At 41.5% G+C, this 23,112-nt stretch overlaps 1 protein-coding gene, 1 long non-coding RNA gene and 1 other non-coding gene across 3 annotated transcripts in view; all 3 read left to right on the top strand.

Moving 5' to 3' along the window:
* Window positions 1–1,688: 1,688 nt before the first annotated feature.
* LOC132421073 (uncharacterized) lies at window positions 1,689–18,494 on the top strand. The gene is made up of 5 exons (XR_009518496.1): window positions 1,689–2,011; window positions 3,338–3,664; window positions 6,281–6,459; window positions 15,532–15,729; window positions 18,260–18,494. It is a non-coding gene; the product is annotated as an uncharacterized lncRNA (long non-coding RNA).
* Window positions 18,495–20,715: 2,221 nt separating this feature from the next.
* LOC132419011 (uncharacterized) overlaps window positions 20,716–23,112 on the top strand; it is a 148,410-nt gene continuing 146,013 nt past the window's right edge. The window contains exons 1-2 of the mRNA XM_060003128.1: window positions 20,716–20,749; window positions 20,861–21,310. Coding sequence (XP_059859111.1) covers window positions 20,716–20,749; window positions 20,861–21,310 — 484 coding nt within the window. The remainder of the gene's footprint in view (window positions 20,750–20,860; window positions 21,311–23,112) is intronic.
* TRNAN-GUU (transfer RNA asparagine (anticodon GUU)) lies at window positions 20,732–20,805 on the top strand. The gene has a single exon. It is a non-coding gene; the product is annotated as a tRNA-Asn (tRNA).

Genomic DNA, 23,112 nt, shown 5'->3' with positions numbered 1-23,112 from the left:
GCGCCGCTTCGGGCAGCAGGGCTCCGGGTTGGCCGGGGACGCAGCCCGGGCGCGAGTGCGCGAACGGAGCCGCGCCACTCCCGCCGCCGGGCGCAGGTGGAGGTGTTCTGCGGGCCGCTCACCCCGGGGCCGAAGGCGGGCCGGGCCCCCGGTTACCCGGGAAAGGTCTATTTTCGGGCCTCCCTCCCCCGCCCAGCGTGCGCCCTCCCCTCCTCCCCTCGGGTACAGTTTGTCTTTTTCGTTTTCTTTCCTCGACGCTTCTCGGTTCCTCCATCCCTTTGCGGCACGCGCCCACCACCAACGCCGCGGGCGAATTGGAGGGCTCTATGTGCCTGCCCCGGGGGTGTCGCCGCGGGCCCCGGGGCCGTCTCCCCTACGGGCCGGGGACCGAGGGGGGGCCGCCTTGCCGCCAGGAGCAGCGCGGGCGGGAGATGCGCGGAACGTCCAGGACGGGGAGGGGGCCGCGCCAGCGCCCGGGCCCTGCGTCCCTCCCCATCTGTCGGACCAAAGCTGCTGAAGCTGCAGAATTGCGCTGGCGCCCGTCCACCGGCTGCAAACAAAACCAAACAAAACGCGGCGAAAGGAAAAGCGAAATGGCGCTGCTGAAAATGGAGCCTCGGCCTCTAGGACGTCTTTCTTTCCTCTGTCTCTTACTTCGTCTACTTCGTGTTTCTAGTCCTTCAACGCCCCTCTCCTCGGCTCTCCTCCCTGTAATCTCTACCCCATCGCCCCTTTGCTTTTCTGATTAACAACCTCCTTTCCCCGCTTTTCCTTCTTTCCTTTCCCCTCTTGGTTCCTCCTTCTCCATTTTGTGTCACAGGCGCTTCTCTTCTCAGTTCCCTTTCTGGGCTCGCGCTCCCCCGCCCGTCTCACTTGATGTTTTCTGCGTGTCGGGGAGCGGGGGTGGTAGGGACGGTGAGGCTAGGTAGTGAGTGGGTTTGGTAGAGACAGGTTTTATTTAGAACCCAAACAGCTCCTTTAATTAGCCGTGCGCTCGCCCTGCGCCCTCGTTCCCCGCGGCTCTGCGCCTGGACTCGCGCGGCGCCGTCCCACCAGCCAGGCGTCACCGCCCAGGAGGCGGCTCAGGGCTTACGCAGAAGTGAATACCTTTTTATATATTTTAAGCTTAGAATATCGTTTTTGCAGTGATCGTGAGCGTGGCATACTTCGGATAGGTGGATCTCATTTTCCCAAGGGACTTCCAAAGACCATTTTAAGAGAAGCGTGCAGAGAAGACAGCAATATTAATCACTTTTTCTTGTTTTCTTTTGAGCAGAGGGAACCCCAAGCACTAAGATACTTATGTTTTTAAGGCCAGACTTTTTTGAAAATGACTTTTTCTTTCACACTCATAGTTGACTTTGATCCTTTAAAAAAAAGAGGGTGAACTCTTTCAAAAGAGACCGATGCTTTTGAATACATAACACTCCCCAATTGTGGTTCTCGGATAGTTTCTCTAGACGCATTATGATTTTGAGGTTCAAGGTCTCTAAGCGCTCTTCAGTGAAACAGTGGGAAATATGTTGCTACGTTAAAAGAGCAGAAGGTGATATTTCCTGATTGTGCTCTATCTTAGTAGTAGAGAGTGTCGGGGTTTGTTTTTGCTTTTTTGGGGGGGGGGATAAGGGGGAATTGGGCAGAATTTGCCTTGGTTCTGTTAAAGAACCAGCTGATAGAAGCTATTTCAAGTGAAGAGCTTCAGTCAATACGAATCTTAAAGCAGTGACATCATTTTCTGACCGGAGTTCGTCTTTTAGTCATGGTAGAAAGGTTAGTCTCCGTACAATATTTGAAAATAAACTGATTTTGCTTCCCAGTATATTTATTACCAACTACACTTCACTTTATTCCCAAATCTTCTGGCCAGTTTCACCTCCTCTAGAGGTCTGTCAGAACCGTATCCTCCAGAAGAAAATACAAGTGCTCCTCCCGTATGTGATTCTAATGCTCTTGGAATTATTTGAAAAGATTTCAAACTTTTACAAGGAGAATCTTTTAAAAAATGTCTCAGGTTAGTATTCTTTGGAAGAATCTTAGAATGGTTCTTTTTAAAAATTACCTTCCTTGGTTTTCATTTATTGCTTTGATTAAAGTTAGGTTATGTTCATATCTTACTTTCAGACTATTTCTTTATGAAAGAAAGGAGAAAGGAAGTAGGTCTTGCAAGAACTAAACCAATGGAACTAGGCCTTATGAAGAGCCTAAATCTGTGAATTGCTATCCTCATGATATGTTTATCAAGTTGAGTTTTGCATGTGTTTTTCTCTGACTCAAATAGTTGACTTTATGTCTTTTAAAAATAGGTTTTAATCCAGGCTCCTGCTGCTTTGTTATGCTTTTCTCCTGGTAGATGAACAAATAAAATGAGTCTCACTGGAAGGGTAGGTAGATTTTCTTTTTTCCAGACAAGATTTCTAAAAATAGGCAAAGTTAGAAAGTTATTATTACCCTTCATTTTAATTGGAATGATTCAGTACTTAATACCAAGTTAATACTATTAAGATGTTATTTCCTGCTCAAAGGAGATAAATTAAGGCACAACTCAGTTTATTTTAGATGGACAACTTTGTATATAAGCAAGTGGGGCTAGAAAAAAGTATCATATATTTAGATATCTAGATATCTAGTACTAGTAATGTTCAAAGCCCATCGAGGCAGTGTATTGGGGAGAAGGGTATAAATCAGACATGGTATCTGATGTTGAAGAGTTTACAGTTTGTAAGGAGGGATTAATTCCTTCTTTATTTTTTCTCATTTAAAAACAAACATTCATATGGACAAAAATAAAATTAGATCCCTACCTTACTCTACACACAAATTAAATTTCAGATAGACCAAAAACCTAAATAAGAAAAACAAAACTTTAAAAATATTGGAAGGAAATACAGGAGAATATCTTTATGACCTTGGTGTAGGGAAGGATTTCTTAAAACATTAAAATGCACAATCCATAGAGGAAAGGATAAATTGAATTATGTTAAAATAAATAATATATATATGACAAAAGACATCATAAAAGGACAAATGGAGACAATATTTCCAAGACATGAACTTGACAAAGGATTAATATTCAGAATGTGTGACTAGCATATAAAGAATTTAATAATTTACACATGAATAATCATGTAAGTAAAGGATACGGATATACACATGTGAAGTAAAAGTATAGTGCTATTACCAGGAAGGATATATATTGACTTCAAAAGTGATTTCCTTTTGGAGAAAAGGAAGGAGGGGAATAGGAAGGAATCCAAAGGGGGTATCAATTCTTCATAAAAAGATCAGAGCCACCTATGGCAGGATGTTAACCTTTTTGTTGTTTGTACTTTATCATAAGATTATTATAATTGGACTTCCCTGGTGGTGCAGCGGTTAAGAATCCGCCTGCCAATGCAGGGGACACGGGTTTGAGCCCTGGTCCGGGAAGATCCCACATGCCGCGTAGCAACTAAGCCCGTGTGCCACAACTACTGAGCCTGCGCTCTAGAACCCGCGAGTCACAACTACTGAAGCCCGTGCACCTAGAGTCCGTCCTCCACAACGAGAGAAGCCACCGCAATGAGAGGCCTGCGCACAGCAATGAAGAGTAGCCCCTGCTCGCTGCAACTAAAACAACAAAAAAAGAAAGCCCGTGAGGAGCAACAAAGACCCAACGCAGACAAAAGTAAGTAAGTAATAAATAAATGTATTAAAAAAAAGATTGTTATAATTTATTTAAAAATCTTTGGAACTTCCCTGGTGGTGCAGTGGTTAAGAATCTGCCTGCCAATGCAGGGGGCACGGGTTCGATCCCTGGTCCGGGAAGATCCCACATGCTGCAGAGCAACTAAGCCCGTGTGCCACAGCTACTGAAGTAGAGCCTGGGCTAGAGCCTGGGCTCCGCAACAAGAGAAGCCACTGCAGTGAGAAGCCCGCGCACCACAACGAGGAGTAGCCCCCACTCGTGCAGCTAGAGAAAGCCTGTGCGTAGCGCAGCAGCAAAGACCCAACACAGCCAAAAATAAATAAATAAATTTATTTTTAAAAAATCTCTAACATCAATTCCTAGTGCAAAAAACAAACAATGACACTTTTCTTTTTCTTAGTAATAATCTTTGTAGGATGTTGTTCACATATATGATGACAAAGTAAACACCATTCCCTAGTATTTTTCCTCTACTGTGTTTGTTATATGATGTTCACATCACAGAGATTTCCCTAGTTTGGTGTTTCTCTGTTGTAAGCTTATTTGTTTTCTGAGTACATTTAGTGAGAAGAGAAAACATGTTTGAAACTATGAATAAGCATAAGAGCATTTATTCTTATATGATCTAATCATTAAAAATGCTTTTAAAAGGAAGTAAATTAAAAACCTTCCACACCATTATAGAAACACTTTTGAAAAATCAGTCTCAGGCCTAGCATGCAAGATGTTACTTTGGCACGTCTAATTTTTTTGTGCAGATTATCAGGAATTGGTATTTTGGAAGTATATATGTGGTCTCGTGTTCTCATTCTACATGGCAGGAGTTCATACAATGTATATTTCTACCGTTGCTACTTTTCACTAACAGAAGTTTTGTTTGCTTGTAACTTTCCCAGGGACTATTCATAGTATGGCAGCACTGAAATGATGTAATATTTCATTTGCTTTGAGACTTTATGTTTGTTAGTATTAGGCCAACAAGCATGGGGAAGCAGCATGGTTATTGTTTCGCTTACTCATGTGTGAGCTGAGCGAGGGGCGTTCCCACATGGTATGAACTCCTGCCGTATGCGTTGGTGGGCGACGCCAGTACAATCATGTCAAATGCAAGTGCCGTGAGACGCATTACTCCTTGGGCACATATGGCTCCTGCTCATTATGCCAAAGTAACCTTCTGGAAGTCCTAAAACTTTACTCAGAAACCTTTTATGACTCCCTAATGCCAACAGAATTACAGTCCAAGTCTCTTCTCTGGCAGTAGAGGCCCCTGTACCCTCATTACACTTGCATTTCCAGCCTCATTTCCAAAGACAACTGAAATAAACTGTCTTTTAGCTGCTAATCTGTATTATTTGTACTATGTTTATTAAAAAGAGGGGTCTATACTCACTTGTCTCTCTTTTCTTTCTTCCTGTATAAATTAGAATGTAATAGAAAACCCAGCTGAAACAGAAGGTTTTTTGTTGTTGTTGTTGTTTGTTGTTGTTTTTGTTTTTAACGTGACAAGAAGTCCGTAGGTAAAGAGTTGCTAATATTTTCTCAGGGGTTCAGTGATGTCACAGCTCTGAAATTCACTTGACCTTTACCTCATGGTTGTAGAATGGCTGCTACACTTCAAGTATCACATCTTCACCATGGGTGAAAAGGTGGGAAGGCAGGCAGAAAGTTTATTCTTCATCAGCCTTAGCCTTGTAGAGGAGGTAAAGTATTTTCCAAAAACACCCCACCAAAGGATTTCCTCTTACATCTCATCAGTCAGAATTTTGATATAGTTTAGGAACTGGGCCCATGTTTCCACATCAAAGGGAATCTTCTCGATGCCTAAAGAAAACTGAAGTTCTGTATAGCAAGGAGGAAATGCGGGAGTGGTTTTTACTTGGTAAGCACTGCCACGTCTCCTAGTTTGCACCTCAGCATGTGCAAACCCGTTTGTCCCTGTCCCTCTCTAGAAACATCTTTAACTGCTATCATCAGTGACTTTTGCACTTTTTAGTCTAATGGACACTTTATTTTCTAACTTGCTTGAGCTTCTTGTGGGGCTCACCCACACCCTCTTTGAAATTTATTCATCAACTCTCCATTCATCACTGACTATGTATCAGGCCCTCTGCTAGGTGAGGAGAATACAGAACCAAATCAGGCATAGTCTTGGCCCTCCACAAGTTTATAGTCAAGCAGAGAAGACAGGTGAACAGGTAAGTGCAAAAACATTAGAGGTGCTGTGATAAAATGAGATAAAGTGGGGCACAGAGAAAAGAGCAGTCATTTATATAACTCAGGTGCTAGGCCCCTTTTCAGGGAAGGAAGGGGTGGTACAGCCATTAACAAAGACAGTCTTACTGTTGCTTTGTTGGTTGCCTCTTTGCCTTCTGCCCTAGAAAAATACAGACCTCTGTAGAAAAGGGGGAGAAGATGAGGACCACGGGGCTGGTCTCTCCCCTTTCCTTGGCCTGACAAATACATGTGAAATTCTGAAGAATGGTCAACCAATTTTTTTTTTAACTTCAGATTATCCAACTCATACAGAATCCACCCAGTGTAGGGGTTGTGGAGTGACTTCTTTGGTTTGTTTACTTCATCTTGTGTTCTCTTAAGGGTATCCGGTCTCACCCCTAAACCCTGGGTAGGCCACGTCTCTACTCTCTTAGAGCCAGAGTCTGACCACTCAGGATGGCAGAAAGGACATGTCTGGAGAGATGCAAGTTTGTCTGCTGGATTGAAGAGTAGGACTAGGGAAGAAGACAAGGCGTGATGAGAGAGATGAAGCTGGAGAGGTGGGTACCAGTTTATGTCATGCTAGAGGGTTTGAAGATATTTGGTAGGTCATAGGTACCCAAACTTTCTCAGTTCACTGCACCCTTAGTGTCTCTCTAATTTTTTCATGGTACCCTAGGCCAAGAGAAATAACAGTTCCATTCATTACGTAGTTAGTTCCAAATGCCATAATAGTGGTAGTTTGTGTGGTGTCTGATAGATGTTGCTGCGTTTCCCTCAAAAAAATTAAATAGCCTATAGCAAACCTGAGTTCACTGTGGTGCCCAAGGGTGACTTGTGCATAGTGTGGGAACCATGGTATAGGTTATTGAAACTTTTTCATTTAGTAAATTAAATATTCAGTTTTGTGTTTTCGAAAGATCACTCTTTCAGTGAATTGGAGGCTTGTATGGGGTAAAGGCATGATGGGAGGTAGGGAGTTAATGGCAGCAGTTTACGGAAGAAGTGATTAGGCTGTAACATGCGGCACACTAATGAGAATGCTGTTGGATCTAAGATATCTTATGGAGGTAGAGTGGCTAGGATTACCTTATCAGTCGGTTTTGGGAGAGGGAAAGAGATAGGATGATTCCTAGATTGCAGGTTGGGTTAAAGGGTACATGATAATAGAAATGTAGGAAAAACATGTCTTGGGAGAAAGTTCCTTTTCTTGGCATGTTGAATTTGAGAGGTTTCTTAAGGACAAGATGGATATATGGTGTTGGACCTCAGGAGCAGTTCTGGAAGAGAAATGTAAATTGATAAGTTGTTTATATAGAGATTGGGGTTGGCACCATGAGACTAGGGAGGAAGCATGCCAGTTTAGACAGTCAACGGAGGAAGAGGCTTCTGCAAAGGGGATAGGACCAGGAGAGGGGTCACGAAGCTTGTACAAGGCAGTGTGTTTGGATGAAGCCAGGACTCTACTCTTACCATTCTGTTCTATGGACGTCTGGGTCTAACTGTTTCCTGTGGTGGGATCCCCTGGGTAGAGCTTCATAGGGGCAGCATCACAAAGAACTCTGACTGATCTTCGTGCTGCAGTGGAGACGGTGGAGTTGGGATGGTGAGGGGCTCGGGAGAGGTGAATGGCACACGTCCAAGGAGGGTTCTCTGCAGCACCAACTCAGCCTTATGTCCAAGGAGCCGCCCATTCTGGGCCCCCAGGAGAAGAGCACCATTTTTATGCCCACATTTTAAGAAAAAATAAGGTAATGGTCTGTTTACAGTATCAAATACAATACAGTGATAAAGTAAGAAGGAGTGGTGAAAGTCCATGGAGTCTGACAATTTGGAGGGTCTTGGTGACTTATTGAAATACTTTTCTGCAGTAGAGGGAGGCAGAAACCCAAGGAGCAAGGGAGACAGTCATGTAAACAGATAATAACAATGTAATGTGATAAGATACAAGGTTTCCTATCAGGTAGGGTAGCTTTCTCCTGCCTCTATCATTCACTAACCACTTCTTATCAGTGCCTGTCACTGGCAGGCTGATCTCTGACGGCTCTGAAACATCTGTTCCCTGGGTTCCGTTCTAGTTCCTCTCTTCTCTGCTTGCTCTTCCCCAGCAATTTCCTCCCATCTTAGGACTTAAACCAGCACCACCAGACACTTGATTTCTCAATCTATATTTCTAATTCCCTGACTTTCTGACCTTGAGTTCTGCATTTCCAGAAACGTGCATGGGACTGGGCATGTGCAAGGTTTTCAGTCACCATGTACTGATTTAAAATTTGATCCTAAATAAACTGATAATACAGAGGTAGATTTAGATATCAAGCCACTGCATTTTACAGAGTGAGTAGGTAAGGAAATGTTTCCTGCCAGATTTGTCATCAAATTTCAGTAATTATCCGGAAACCAGGTGACAGTTTCAACACGGGAGTTGGGTTAGACCCCGCTAGTCACAGTGAACAGTAGATTAGAATACACAGATTTGCAAATCAGAAAGCAGGTTCCACTGCTAACTTTGGGCACTTTTGCTAATTCTCTGTGCCTTCATTTCTACACCAGTAAACAATTCAAAGGCACAGTTATGTTTCCTGTTTCTATTTATTTTAATTGAGATATAATTTGCATACCATAAAATTCACTCCTTTCAAGTGTACAATTAAGGGTATTTACAGAGTGTGCAACCATCATCACTATCTAATCCCAGAATATTTTAATCATTCCCCAAAGAAACCCCATGCCCGTTACCAGTCATCCTCCAGTCCCCCATTCTCCAGTCCTTGGCTTCTGCTTTCTCTGTAGATTTGCTTATTCTGGACATTTCATACAAATGGAACCATACAATATGTGGTCTTTGAGTCTGGCTTCTTTACCTTTGCATGAAACAACAAATCAAAACAAAACAAAAAACAAAAAACAGCATGAAGTTTTCAAGGTTCATTCATCTCATATCATGTGTCAATACTTTATTCCTTTTTATGGTGAAATCATATTCCATGAACTGGACATAGCACATTTTGCTTGTCAAATCGTCAGTTAATGGATTAGGTTGTTTCCATCTTTTTTTGTTTGTTTGTTTGTTTCCAGCTTGAGCTATTGTGAATAATGCTGCTGTGAACATTATTGTATGAGTTTTTGTGTGGCCCTATGTTTTCAAGTGCTTAGGAATAAAATTGCTGGGTCATATGGTGACTCTATGTTTAACACTTTGTTTGTTTTTTGCGGTACGCGGGCCTCTCACTGTTGTGGCCTCTCCCGTTGTGGAGCACAGGCTCTGGACGCGCAGGCTCAGCGGCCATGGCTCAGGGGCCTAGCCCCTCCATGGCATGTGGGATCTTCCCAGACCGGGACATGAACCCGTGTCCTCTGCATCGGCAGGCGGACTCTCAACCACTGCGCCACCAGGGAAGCCCTATGTTTAACATTTTGAGGACCCATCAAACTGTTTTCCAAAGTAGCAGTATCACTCTACGTGCTCACCAGCAATGTAGGAGTGTTCCAGTTTCTGCACCTCCTGGTCGACACTTGTTATTGTCCATCTTTTTTTATTATTGCATCCTTGCAGATGTGAAGCGATATCTCATTGTGCTTTGATTTACATTTCCCTAATGACTAATGATATTGAGCAGTTTTTCATGTGTCTGTTGGCCATTTGTATAGCTTCTTCCAAGGTATGTCTACAAATCCTTTGCCCATTTTTAAATTGGGTTATTTTTCTTTTCATTATTGCAGTTTAAGAGTTTTTATATTGATATATTCTTGATGTTAGACTCTTATCTGATATATAATTTGCAAATATTTTCTTTCATTCTGTGGGGTTTTTTTCCCCTCACTTTCTTGACAGGGAACTTTAAAGCACAAAAGTTTTCAATTTTGATGACATCCAATTTATCTATTTTTTTCTTTTTTTACTTGTGCTTGTATTTTTTTTTTAAAGAAATTGTTGCCCAATCCAAGGTCATGAAAATGAAGGCCGACGGTTTTTTCTAGTAGTTTTATGATTTTAGTTCTTACATTTAGGTCTTTGATCCATTTTGAGTTAATTTTTGTATATGGCATGAGTTAGGGATCCAACTTCATTCTTTTGCATGTGGATACGTTGTCCCAGAACCATTTGTTGAAGACTGTTCTTTCCCTATTGAATTGCCTTGGCACACTTGTTGAGAATCAGTTGGTTACAGGTATCTGGGCTTTCAATTCTATTCCATGATCTCTATGTCTATCCTCATGCCAGTACCGCAACTGCAATTCCAGAACTGTAAAGTGAATTACATTGAAGACATTCTTATTCTCAAATTACTTGATAATTCAAGAGACTTGTCAGTTTGGATTTTCTTTCATACCTTATTGAAAAAGAAGCCTTGCATTAAAGTCTCCCATCTAAAATAAGTAAATTATATGCATAAATCTAAATTTAAGTGCTCACCTGCATGAACCTTTTATATAATTCTACTTTTACGTTGATGATATGGGCTTTGGCACTTTCTCTGTGTATTCTATGAAGCAGTTAAAAAGTCAATTATGAACTGAGACTTTCAATTTCTTATTGTTAGAATGCTTAATGTTAATTTAAAACCTAGTGTACGACTTCAAGCAAAAGCCTTCAAATTATTAATTTTAAAGAAATATGTATTTGTTATGCCTGTGAACTTAGACAAACGATTTTTTTTTTTTTTTTTTTTGTGGTACACGGGCCTCTCACTGTTGTGGCCTCTCCCCTTGCAGAGCACAGGCTCTGGACGTGCAGGCTCAGCGGCCATGGCTCACGGGCCTAGCTGCTCCGCGGCATGTGGGATCTTCCCAGACCGGGGCACGAACCCGTGTCCTCTGCATCGGCAGGTGGACTCTCAACCACTGAGCCACCAGGGAAGACCTAGACAAATGATTTTAAATGTCTCTATTCTAAATGTAAGAATTCTCAGAAATGAAAAATCTCGTCACTCGGGCAATAGAATCTCTTGATTCAATTTTAGTCTTTGTATTTCTGTTACTGGCAATCTTAATAGGAAAAGAAAGCGTAAAAAACATTCCCTAGGTTAGAAAAAATATGGTAGTAAGGTGAAGCTCACATGATGGGGAAAGAATTCTCTTGAACTGCCGTAGACAGTTGTATTTGGTTCTTTAGCTCATAAAGAAAGTTGGATTTTTTTCCCTCTAAGTAAACAGATCACAAACTCTTTCCTGGTCTTGACAAAGGGGAACCCTTGGCACAATGTTTCTGTTGAGATCCCTTGTTGAATTGTGCATAGATCCCCTATTATCTCTGAAAGGATTTTTGTGATTATTTAGACAGTGCTAAATCTTTGAAAAATCTCTGCTCCCTATGTTTTATTGGTCATGCTTAAGAGCTGTGTGATGGTTAATTTTATGTGTCAACTTGACTGGGCTAAAGGATGCCCAAAATGCTGGTAAAACATTATTTCTGGATGTGTCTGTGAGGCTGTTTCTAGAGGAGATTAGCATTTGAATCAGTAGACTGAGTAAAGAAGATCCCCCTCACCAGTGTGGATGGGCATCATCCAATCCATTGGGGGCCTGACTAAAGCAAAAGGCAGAGGAAGGACCTTTCTCTTTGAACTGGGACATCTTTCTTGTTCTGCCCTCAGACTTTGGTGCTCCTTTTCTTGGGCAGGACTGGGACTTACATCATTGGTTCCCCTGGTTCTCAGCCCTTTGGGCATGGACTGGGCCTCCAGCTTCTAGATGGCAGATCGTGGTTCTTCTTAGCTTCCATAACCTCAGGAGGCAACACTTCAGAATAAATCTCTTTCTGTATATGTATATATGTCCTATTGGTTCTGTTTCTCTGAAGAGCCCCAACTAATACAAACTGTTTTGTGGCAGCCAGTCCAGGACAAGAGGCACACTTGTCCAAACTCTGATAAACCCCAGCAGCTCCATGTGAGTCTTAGTTCAGTTTCAGAAATTCAGATGTATCTGTTCACCAAGAGGTTAACAGGTGAGGAAGACTTGATTCTTTATAACCAAGTGATAAAGGATTTTATTTAATTAATTAATTAATTAATTTATTTTTTGCGGTACGCAGGCCTCTCACTCTTGTGGCCTCTCCCGTTGTGGAGCACAGGCTCCGGACCACTGCGCCACCAGGGAAGCCCAAGGATTTTATTTTTGAACCACAAAACTCAATGACCATTCACTGAGGGCTTCATCCCACCCAAAAATCATAGGCAACGGTTGTTCCACTTTCTGGTGGCTATTTCTCAGGAGATGAAGTGTCAGGTCATAGTGATTCAGTGAACATATAACTGAAACAAACAAAGAAGAGGTACAGTTAGGGGACTTTAAAATAAAATTTAAATTATTATTTCAAGAATATTCCTGTTTAAATAGTTGAGACTGTACATATGATGTTGAGGAATCCTGAGAAGTTCTGTTTCTGCCAGACTCATGATCGACATCACTCATCTCTCTGTGCTTCTTCTAGCCTCATTTTTTTTTTCATTTTACCATTATTTCAGATTGATGTTACAGTATCCAGTATACTAAATGTGTTAGAGGGAGCAAAAGCACCTAACCTGAATCTAGTCATCAGGAAACACCAGACAACCTGACATTTAAGGACATTTTACAACATAACTGGCCTGTACTCTGCTGAAATGTCCAAGTTATGGTATGTAAGAGACAGAAAGAGACACAGACTCAGGAACTGTTACAGATTAAAGAAAACTGAAAGACAGGACAATGACATGCAAATTACGATCTTAAATTTTCTTTTGCCATAAAGGACCTTATTGGAACAACTGGTGAAATTGGAATAAGATCTACAGATTAAGTCCTAACCCTAATGGTGCCGTATCAATGTTAAGGTCCTAATTTTGATCATTGTTCTGTGGTTATGTAATAGAATTCCTTAACTTTAGGAAACACACTGAAGTATTTAGGGGCTATTACATCTGCAATTTACTCTTAAACAGATCAGAAAAAATTAAATATTGAGAGAAAGAAAGAGAAAAGGATAAAGTCAGTGTAGTAAGATACTAACATTTGGGAAATTTGGTTGAATTCTTTGTATTATTCTTGCAACTTTTAAGTCTGAAATCATGTTTAAAAAACCTTTAAACTAGTGGAAGATTTTTAAAGTCTCCAAATTATTTTTTAAAAATGTCTATTGTACAGTACTCAAGAACTACTGTGCACTAAAAAAAAAAAAAAGAGGCAGGATAGACTAGCAGTTAAGTGAGTTGTCTGGAGAAGGATGCCTGAATTTGAACTCTCCCTGTCACTTACTAGCTGTGTGATTTTGGGTAAGTTACTTAACTTCTTAGTTTCTCTACCTGTAAAACAGGGATGATAATAATGGAACCTACTTCACAAGGTTGTTATAAAATTTGAATGAGTAAATATTTGCAAAGGCCTTGGAACAGTGCCTGAGACAAAGTCTTATATATGTGTTTGTTAAATGAATAAGTCTAGAAAAGCACTTCAGCCTTAACGGTACCAAAATCACCTTTAGAAATAGCAGTATTTTTTTTTTAACATCTTTATTGGGGTATAATTGCTTTACAATGGTGTGTTAGTTTCTGCTTTATAACAAAGTGAATCAGTCATACATAAACATATGTTCCCATATGTCTTCCCTCTTGCGTCTCCCTCCCTCCCACCCTCCCTAAATAGCAGTATTTTAAACTTTAAAAAAAATGTTAAAGTTTTTCTAGAGACAGTCGATTTGGATTCTTATTAGTCTCTTCTTTGATCAGCTTGGGATTCCTGTTGCTTCCTTTGATAATCTCTAGTACTAATTTTTTAGTCAGCTTCATATTAGGAACCTGTAAACTCCACTAATATTTTAGAACAAATATTGAATATAGATAGCTCTTTCACTTTCACTATTATTTCAATTATTCAGTACATTTATTTAGCATGACTAAGTCAAGTGCTATGGGAGGTATAAAGATGGATAACATTTCTGACCTCAAGGAGTATATAGGTTAGAACGGAGATTCAATAGGTGCAAACATGGCCACAATATAATGTGAGGTTTGGCCAAGGAAGAAGTGCTAGATGGTTTACAAGAGGGAAAGATTTTATCTAGTTGGAGGGATCAAGAAAGGTTTCATAGGATGAGGCCACTATATGAGCTTGAAGGAGAAGTAAGGCTTTAATAGGCAAGATGACGAACGAAGGATATTCTAAGTACAGGGATGAGTGGAAAAAAAAAAAAAAGGTACAGCAACAAGGAACAGCAGGTGGTACCTTGGGCAAGTTATTTAAAGTTTAAATAGGCTTGGGGTTTAAATTTTAAACCATTATAAGCCTTAGTTTCTTTATCCATAGAATGGGTATAACAATAGTATCCATCTTACAGAATAGATGAAAGATAAATATAATGCATGTATCTGACAGTAAATGCTCATTAAATGTTATTTTTTTTGGTACACATTTATTGGAGCTTACGTTTTATGTAGGGAAATTGGAACATGGAATGTATTGGATTAACATTAAGTAGTGAAGGGACTTCCTTGGTGGTACAGTGGTTAAGAATCCGCCTGCCAATGCAGGGGACACAGGTTCGAGCCTTGGTCCGGGAAGATCCCACCTGCTGCAGAGCAAATAAACCCGTGCGCCACAACTACTGAGCCTGAGCTCTAGAGCCCACCAGCTACAAATACTGAGCCCGCATGCCACAACTAATGAAGCCTTCACACCTAGAGTCCGTGCTGTGCAACGAGAAGCCAGCGCACTGCAACGAAGAGTAGCCCCCGCTCGCCGCAGCTAGAGAAAGCCCCTGCGCAGCAACGAAGACCCAGCGCAGCCAAAAATAAGAATAAATAAATAAATAAAAATTTAAAAAGATAAAGGCTTTTCTTATATTGGGTCAGTCACAAAGTCATAGATTCTACCTTTGCAACATCTCTAAACTTTGACTTTGTCTCCTCCTTTCCACTAAATACTTTTTTAAATTTTTATTTATTTATTTTTATTTTTGGCTGCGCTGGGTCTTCGTTGCTGCGCAGGGGCTTTCTCTAGCTGCGGCGAGCGGGGGCTACTCTTCGTTGCAGTGCGCTGGCTTCTCGTTGCACAGCACGGACTCTAGGTGTGAAGGCTTCATTAGTTGTGGCATGCGGGCTCAGTATTTGTAGCTGGTGGGCTCTAGAGCTCAGGCTCAGTAGTTGTGGCGCACGGGTTTATTTGCTCTGCAGCAGGTGGGATCTTCCCGGACCAAGGCTCGAACCCGTGTCCCCTGTGATGATGTCAGGATTTCAACTTGGGCTGCTGGAAGAGTGATAGTGTCCTTAAAGGGCCACAGGGAAAAGATAACTTTTACTCTACATCATAAACACAGGGCACTGGGCTAGTGCTTTATTCGTGATCTCTCATATTTGAAGAACATCCTTTGGTGGGATCATACTTTATACAAGAGCACTTGTTATTTACAATGTTCTAGGATGAATCATGTTGTAATACTACCAAACCTTTCAAATATGGATCTACTTGAGCTTGCTTTATTTTTTTAATTAAAAAATTACCTAAGGTAACGTTTATATGCCTTCAAAAATTCTAACGATGCTATGGTTAACTATTCATTGAGTGAACAGTTCATTGACTACCAGCTCTTTACCAGGTACCATCTCCTCAGTGATTTGGTTGACTTTAATTCAAGGTTTCCTATCCATTTACAGGAAGCAGCTGCAAGGAGGAGGCTATTCCCAGGGCTTTGGTCTGTACGCACTCCCCATACCTGAAATTTTATTGGAACTGTGGAAATGGGGCAGTGGTTTTACTTTTCACTCTGCTTTCAGTGGGACTCCCTGGAAGAAGTGCTGTGCCAGTGACTGGTATTTCTCCTGAATAAAGCATCTTGGCCTTAATGACCGCAGGTTTGGATCCTCTGGTTTCATCTAAATTATACCCTCTGATTGATTTAAGATGTTATTTTTCTTTCATTTCTTTTAAACAGAACTACTGATCTTTGAAAAATTTAAATAGCATCTGTACGACAATTTGGAAGCGAAAGAAATATAATGTGTTATTTTCCAATAGGGTCTATGACTAAGGCAGGGCAGCTATTATTAATTCTACGGTCTCTGAGTTCGAATGGAATCTCCCTTTGGCGTCTGCTCATTCTCTTTATTCTTTTTTTTGCGGTACGCGGGCCTCTAACTGTTGTGGCCTCTCCCGTTGCGGAGCACAGGCTCCGGACGCGCAGGCTCAGCGGCCATGGCTCACGGGCCCAGCTGCTCCGCGACATGTGGGATCTTCCCAGACGGGGGCACAAACCCGTGTCCCCTGCATCGGCAGGTGGACTCTCACCACTGAGCCACCAGGGATGCCCTCTTTATTCTTTCGAAGTAAATGAAAAGAGGATATCTGTTCTGATTTTTTTTTTTTCCTGCCGTACGCGGGCCTCTCATTGTTGTGGCCTCCCCCGTTACGGAGCACAGGCTCCAGACGCGCAGGCTCAGCGGCCATGGCTCACGGGCCCAGCCGCTCCGCGGCACGTGGGATCCTCCCGAACCGGGGCACGAACCCGCGTCCCCTGCATCGGCAGGCGGACTCCCAACCACTGAGCCACCAGGGAAGCCCTGTTCTGAATTTTTTAAAGTTAATTTCCAATGGGTGAGTTCAGAAAGGCAGGACTGGGAATTTGTCAGTGCATTCACTGTATAGACGGGATAGCAAAAAATTTGCCTCCAACTGCTCCTGTGAACGTGAACACATCATGGAAAATAAAAGGCTGTGGCTACCTCATGGATGGTGGTGTGGTCAAGCGGCGGACTGAGAGGTAGAACCCATGAAAGTTTCTGAGATACCCATAGGGTCTTCCTGGAGCAGTTTTCCCATGCTACTGAAGAAAGTGGAAATCTGTGCTGCTCCCAGACCCTCCACTCCCCACCATTTCTAGCTGGATCAAGGATTCTATTGGTCTGGACACAGTTGAAATCATCGATATTGTTAGCAAATCATACTCTTTCACTACTGAGATAAGCAATGATTAATATTTTCATTCTGGATTATTTGGTAAAACCATCGAAAAGGATTTCTACCTCCAAAAGAGAGGTTCATGAAGAAAAAAAACTATAATTTTTAATAATTTTGATTGAACCGAATAGAATATCAGTATATTATTTCTGCCTTAGTTTGCTTTTCTCATATACCATGTCTGTTTAATTAAAAATAAAATGGAGATTATTGTCTGAATAATTTCACAAAATTTCCTAGCTGACACAATTTTTAAAATGATGGAAAAAAAGATATGATATTCTAATATACCTGTCTCAATTTTCTTATTTTATGTGTAGACCCAATTTAGTGGTCAACTATGGGAGAAGTATGCTCTATGGTTACTGCTCTGTGTCATGCTGCTACTGGCCTGCTAAGTTGATAACTGACCCTTAGTCAACAATTTTGAATGAGACGATACTTTTAGTGAGTAGGAAATATCATTTAAGCTTGAGCCTGGTTGGAAGGATTTGACTCCCCTTTACTATACATCAGTTTTAAAATGTGACTTCAGTTAGTTTTGAAAATTGGTCTCATAGTTCTTCTCTTGCTCTTAGAGACTCCTGGTTCAGCATTCTCTCTCTTTTTTAAATTAATTAATATTGGCTGCGCCAGGTCTTAGCTGCGGCATGTGGGATCTTTAGTTGCAGCATGTGGACTCTTAGTTGCGGCATGCACACAGGATCTAGCTCCCCGACCAGGGATTGAGCCTGGGTCCCCTGCATTGGGAGCGTGGAATCTTACCCCCCTGGACCACCAGGGAAGTCCCTAGCATTCTCTTTTAACTGATTTCCTGGTGCCACAATCTTCCATTTATTGAGATGATTTCTCTAACTCATTGATTTCTTTTTACATTCTAACTGGATTTTTCATTTTTAACAACTCGATCCTTTTGAAATACAGGAATTGAAAAGAATTAAGGTCATGCACAGTTGTGTTAATGGAAATCCTGTGAGTTGCCTCTTCTGTTGGTTTGAAGCTGGAGGCACATCTTCTGATAGCCTTGGATTCATGCTTCCAGGAAGGTCTATAAATCAGTGTAGTCCATCTTGCCTTGGATGTCAAGACAGGTGGATCCCATTTGCAAGATGTTCTTCTCTCTTTTTTTCCTCTCTAAGAAGGAAATAAAATATACAGGCCCATTAATCTGCAGAGGTCAGCTTCTTTGATAGGGCACATTCTTGGAAAAGTTAAAGTTGCAGTTCATTGTGTATGATATACAAAAAGGGGGCAAGATGCCCAGTCCTTTTCACTTTTAGCAATTATAAAGACCTAAGTATTAATGAAGCTTTAAGAATCATTTGTTGTGGGTTACCCTGAAATTTCAGGAAAAATGATGTATGTTTCTAAAGTTAATCCAGGGCTTCCCTAGTGATGCGGTGGTTAAGAATTCACCTGCCAATGCAGGGGACACGGATTCTATCCCTGCTCCGGGAAGATCCCACATGCTGGCGGGGCAACTAAGCTTGTGCACCACAACTACTGAGTCTGCACTCTAGAGCCTGCGAGCCACAACTGCTGAAGCCCGTGCGCCTAGAGCCCGTGCTCCGCAACAAAGAGAAGCCACCACAGTGAGAAGCCTGGGCACCACAATGAAGAGAAGTCCCTGCTCCCTGCAACTAGAGAAAACCCACAACGAAGACCCAATGCAGCCAAAAATAAATAAATAATAAAGTTAATGCAGTGGGCTTAATTTGTCTTTAAAAATTGGGCATAGATATTAAGGCCTAAAATGAGACAATCACAAAGATTTAGATGACAACACATGCTTTTATTTTTGTAAATGGGCATTTTGCATAAAAGCTGCATTTGATATACGTAATTGGAGTGAAATGTTGATATTCCATTCAATATGTTTAATATTTATATGTTCTTTTGAAGTATTTACAAATGGAGAGACCAAAAGGCAAAGCTAATGAACTGTGGACAGAATAATTTATTTTCTTAAAAATATTAACAACTGGGCTTCCCTGGTGGCGCAGTGGTTGAGAGTCCACCTGCCAACGCAGGGGACGTGGGTTCGTGCCCCGGTCCGGGAGGATCCCACATGCTGCGGAGCGGCTGGGCTCGCGAGCCATGGCCGCTGGGCCTGCGCGTCCGGAGCCTGTGCTCCGCAACGGGAGAGGCCACCACAGTGAGAGGCCTGCGTACTGTAAAAAAAAAAAAAAAAAAAAAAAAAAAAATTAACAACTACAGAACCAGGCTGAATTTTAAACAATGATCCTCACATAGAAAAAAATTTTTAGCATACAATGAGCTAATTATTTCTTTCTGAATTATTTTTTTTCTCATCAACTGTTTCTCAACATCTCTCTTTTTTAGAAGTTAAAATGTTAGTATGATGACTGAAGTGAGGAAAAGAGATTGGAGCTTAAGACAGTCACATGAGTAGAACTGTTCCTAATATTCTAAACGGCAGAGTAAATATTGAATGAAGGGGTGGTGAGGTACTAGTTGCAGTCTGTTCTAACTGAATAGTCACAAGCACAGTAGCAGAGGAGAGAATACTCATTTTGGTATTCAGAGAAGAAAAACCAATGCCTAATAGTTTTAGCTCACATTAACAGGTACATAAAACATAAAGTATGAACGTAGCATCATATAATGAAATCAGACTCATTATATATTCTTTATAAGTGCTTCCTAGATTTTTTTTTTCAAATTTAAAATTTTCAAGTGCACTTCTAAAAGTTTTTTGAGACCAGAGTGGTACAGCTTGGTATGAATTCACAGCTGTTTGATATCTCAGCGCTTTCAAGGAACTCCACTAATTGGTTCCAAAGCCAATTTAAGTTGTCTTAACAAGCCACAGGAACTCAAAATATTGACTGGACTAAGGCAGGTCGCATACAACTTCTATAAATCATGATACAAATTCTTTCTCAAGGGATTCTGGACAGAGCAATTTAGTAACTTAAAAGTTTAAGTACAGAGTTGTCAAGTGGAAACTAGCAGTTCTCTGAGGCGGGAATAGGAGAAAAAAGTGCCTGGAGTTTTGAAGAGTACCTCAAAAGGCATCAGGAACTATTCACACAAAGGGTAAGATTTTCATGTAGGGTATTTACAGGGATGTAACGTTTGCCAGAGGTGTTTCTGTGTTAGGGATTTTCAGGCGTTAGTCATAAATCATACTTTTTTTCTTCTCTAACTTCTCTTTCCTCAAATTGGGTTATATATATCCCATGAAATGTACGTTTTAAGTGGCATGGCTCAAATGTGGGTGTACAGGCTAATTCCAAGGAAAAAACAAGAGCGGATTTAGCAATGAACTACAGCGTACAGGGATGAAAGAATGTGACTGTAGCTTTTCCCCCAATGTCCTTTACAAGTAACAAGATGTTAGTGACAAGTAATTGTACTATAGGTTAGTACACAACAAATAGGAAGTGAATATACGTATTTAATAATACCTGAAAATAAAAATAAACAAGGCAAATACAATTCAGATGACCTTGGGAATGCTACGCAAGTAAATTATGAAGATGAGTGAGCAAAGTACTGGACAAAGAGTTTGAAATAAAAGGAAAGTTTCTCAACTCATAAGATTAAAGATTAAAATTTTTATTTCCCTATAAAACAAACATAATAAATAGTTATCTCCCTGAAACAAAACGTTCCAAATGGGAGGGGTGGGGAGGTGGGGGGGAACAGCAGTATTTTAAAACACGTTGCAATCTGAAATTCTGCTTGATCTTGCTGTATTTTATAGTTTTCCAATATGCTTTAAAGGTGGAAAATAGAGTTAAAGGGTAAGAAATGTTAAGTGGAAAAATCTGATTTTAATGATAGGCATCAGGGAGCAGAAAAGAAACGAACAGTCATACGCTGCCTTTATTATTCTTCATAAAGGTTATGGCTGGAGAATGCCGCCACATCAGAGTCTCTGTGGCGCAATCGGTTAGCGCGTTCGGCTGTTAACCGAAAGGTTGGTGGTTCGAGCCCACCCAGGGACGCTTACCCCTTTTACAGGCGGGTGCCCGGTAGTTTTGCATAAATCATGGAGTTGAGGCCTCCGGGCAACGCAGGCGTGGATTTCGAGGGTCCGGAGAAGAGAAACCGCGGATCTCACTTCGCGGTCCAGCAGGGGGTGGCTCTCCAGCTTCCGGGCGCGCTGGGGCCCCTCCTCCAACCCCGGCGGCCGGGTGGGCGCTTCCTGCCGCCCCGAACAGGCGTGTGGGTCCAGCTCTTTAAGGCCCCCGCATCCTTTCGCTTCCACTCTCTGGGTTACTAAACTCCGGCCCTCTTCCCCCTCGCTCTTTCCCGAAACCCCCGTCCCACAGCTCCCAGCCCCGCCTGGCCGGGCTCCCGCGGGCCCTGGTCAGGCAGCGGCGCCCAGAGCGCGCAGAGGCCGGGCGGCCGCCGCGTTCCGGCTTCGAACTCGCCGCCCCGTCTCCAGGCGCGGCCCGAGCTGGCCTGGTTCTGCTTCAGGACCCCTGCGATGTCAGAGGTCGACTGAATGTATGTATTTAGTGTCAAGTTCAAGCTGTACGTTGACTTAAAACGCTCCAGGTTTTTTATCTGTTGGTGTTTTTTTTTTTTAAAACTAATGTTGAATTGTGCAGCATTTCGTCTGTTCCCCGTCAGCGTAAACAAATATTCCCATAATTCAACTTAGACTAACCCTCGCATTGGTAAACTAAGAAATGTTTGTCATAAAACCTTGGTGTGGACACTATTGTAAGAGCATTTGTATGTTACAGGTTACTTTTTCTACTAAAGTTTTAGAATTTAATAGAGAATAGAGTAAACCTGCAAAATGTCCCATATATTCAGAAAGGGAGAAAACTTTTTTTACAACTGTATCATTGTTACACTTAAAAAACCCCCAAATTATGAGAAAGATTAAAGTGAAACTGCTAACATATTTTGCTTCGACATTCTATAAGCATATTACCATTTATTTCACAAAAAATGCAAAACTCTCCAAAATCGTTACCTTGTACTTTGTTCTCTAAATATATGCTGCCTTGGTGACGTAATCAGTTTCACCATAATAATTAGTCTTGGCCACAGATTAATTTGAAAGACGGTTCTGGAGAAAAGTGGTATGTCTTATTCCTGCAAGTATGTAGTTATGCTCTGCTTTATGTTTTCCCCCACGTTAGCATATTAATAAAGGCTAACATTTTTTGAGTGCTTACTACTTGCTAGGCACGATTCTAAGTGCTTTCCTGGATGAAAGTGTGAGATCCGTGCAACAACTCTCCCAGGGAGGTCCTATTGTTTCCACTGTATTGGTGAGCCAACTGAGGCTCCGTGCAATTGAGTGATTTGCCTGGTCACAGTTAGTGCCTAGCACAGTGCAGATTTAAACTCGAGTTGTCAGGCTTCAGAGCCCATGCTTCTCACTCCTGTACTACCTACCCAGAAGTTCTCTCCTCTAAAATAGAGCTACTTGATTGATTCGTTAATTTAAAACCAAAGGTGATAACTTTAATTGGTTTTTCTGAAGTTTCATTAATATTTTGTTCCAAATCTCACGAAGGAAAGAAAAAAACCCACTGAATATTCATGGAATACGAAAGGGCATTAAGTCACGTGCCGCTTCATTTTATTGAAATGAAAACTGTGTGGGAACATGAAATCTTCATGTGGAACATGTCTTTGGAAAACAGTTTGATAGCATTTGTGTAGAGAAGACAAGATTAGAAATAAAGGCAGGTTGGAATAGCCCAGAGAAAATATGGAAGAGAAAGAGAAAGAAGAATTGGTTCAAGCCAAGCGATGGGGACTAATCTGGTGTCTAGGGATTCTTGGACCCAGGCTGATGTTTGGCAGTTGGGGAGCCCAGACAGACCCCTATTTTAGGACCCATTTGTGAGAGAATACCAGTATCTGCACTTGACGGATGCCTAGGTGGTAGTTTTAAACTTGATCCTAAATTTCTAAGTATGTTCTACTTCACCCTATTGGGGAGATTAATGGGATTTAGTGGCCAGAAAATAAAGAGAGAGGATTACATGAGAATGGAGGTGGGATGAGGACTGCAAAACCGCCCTCTAATGTAAGTAGTTGATTTTATTATGTGGGCAGGTACTTAGTGAATTTCTTTATGCTAGGCTGTTGCATACAGATAAGATAGGTGGGAAACACTTTTTTTAGTTGCTTAATTATTTATGGATGTGTTGGCTCTGTACAATGTGTATTGGGTATAGATGTTGTAATAAATGCTATTTCTGGCGAGCGTTATTTTGTTCCTAGTTTCTTGGGTCTGTAGTACCAACCAAGCCCAGAATATGTTGAGATCATTTAGGACATTA

This window comes from Delphinus delphis, chromosome 2 (assembly GCF_949987515.2).
Source record: "Delphinus delphis chromosome 2, mDelDel1.2, whole genome shotgun sequence".
NCBI lineage: Eukaryota > Metazoa > Chordata > Mammalia > Artiodactyla > Delphinidae > Delphinus > Delphinus delphis.
Note: the sequence above shows the minus strand (reverse complement) of the source record. Positions and strands in the feature narration are given on the sequence as shown.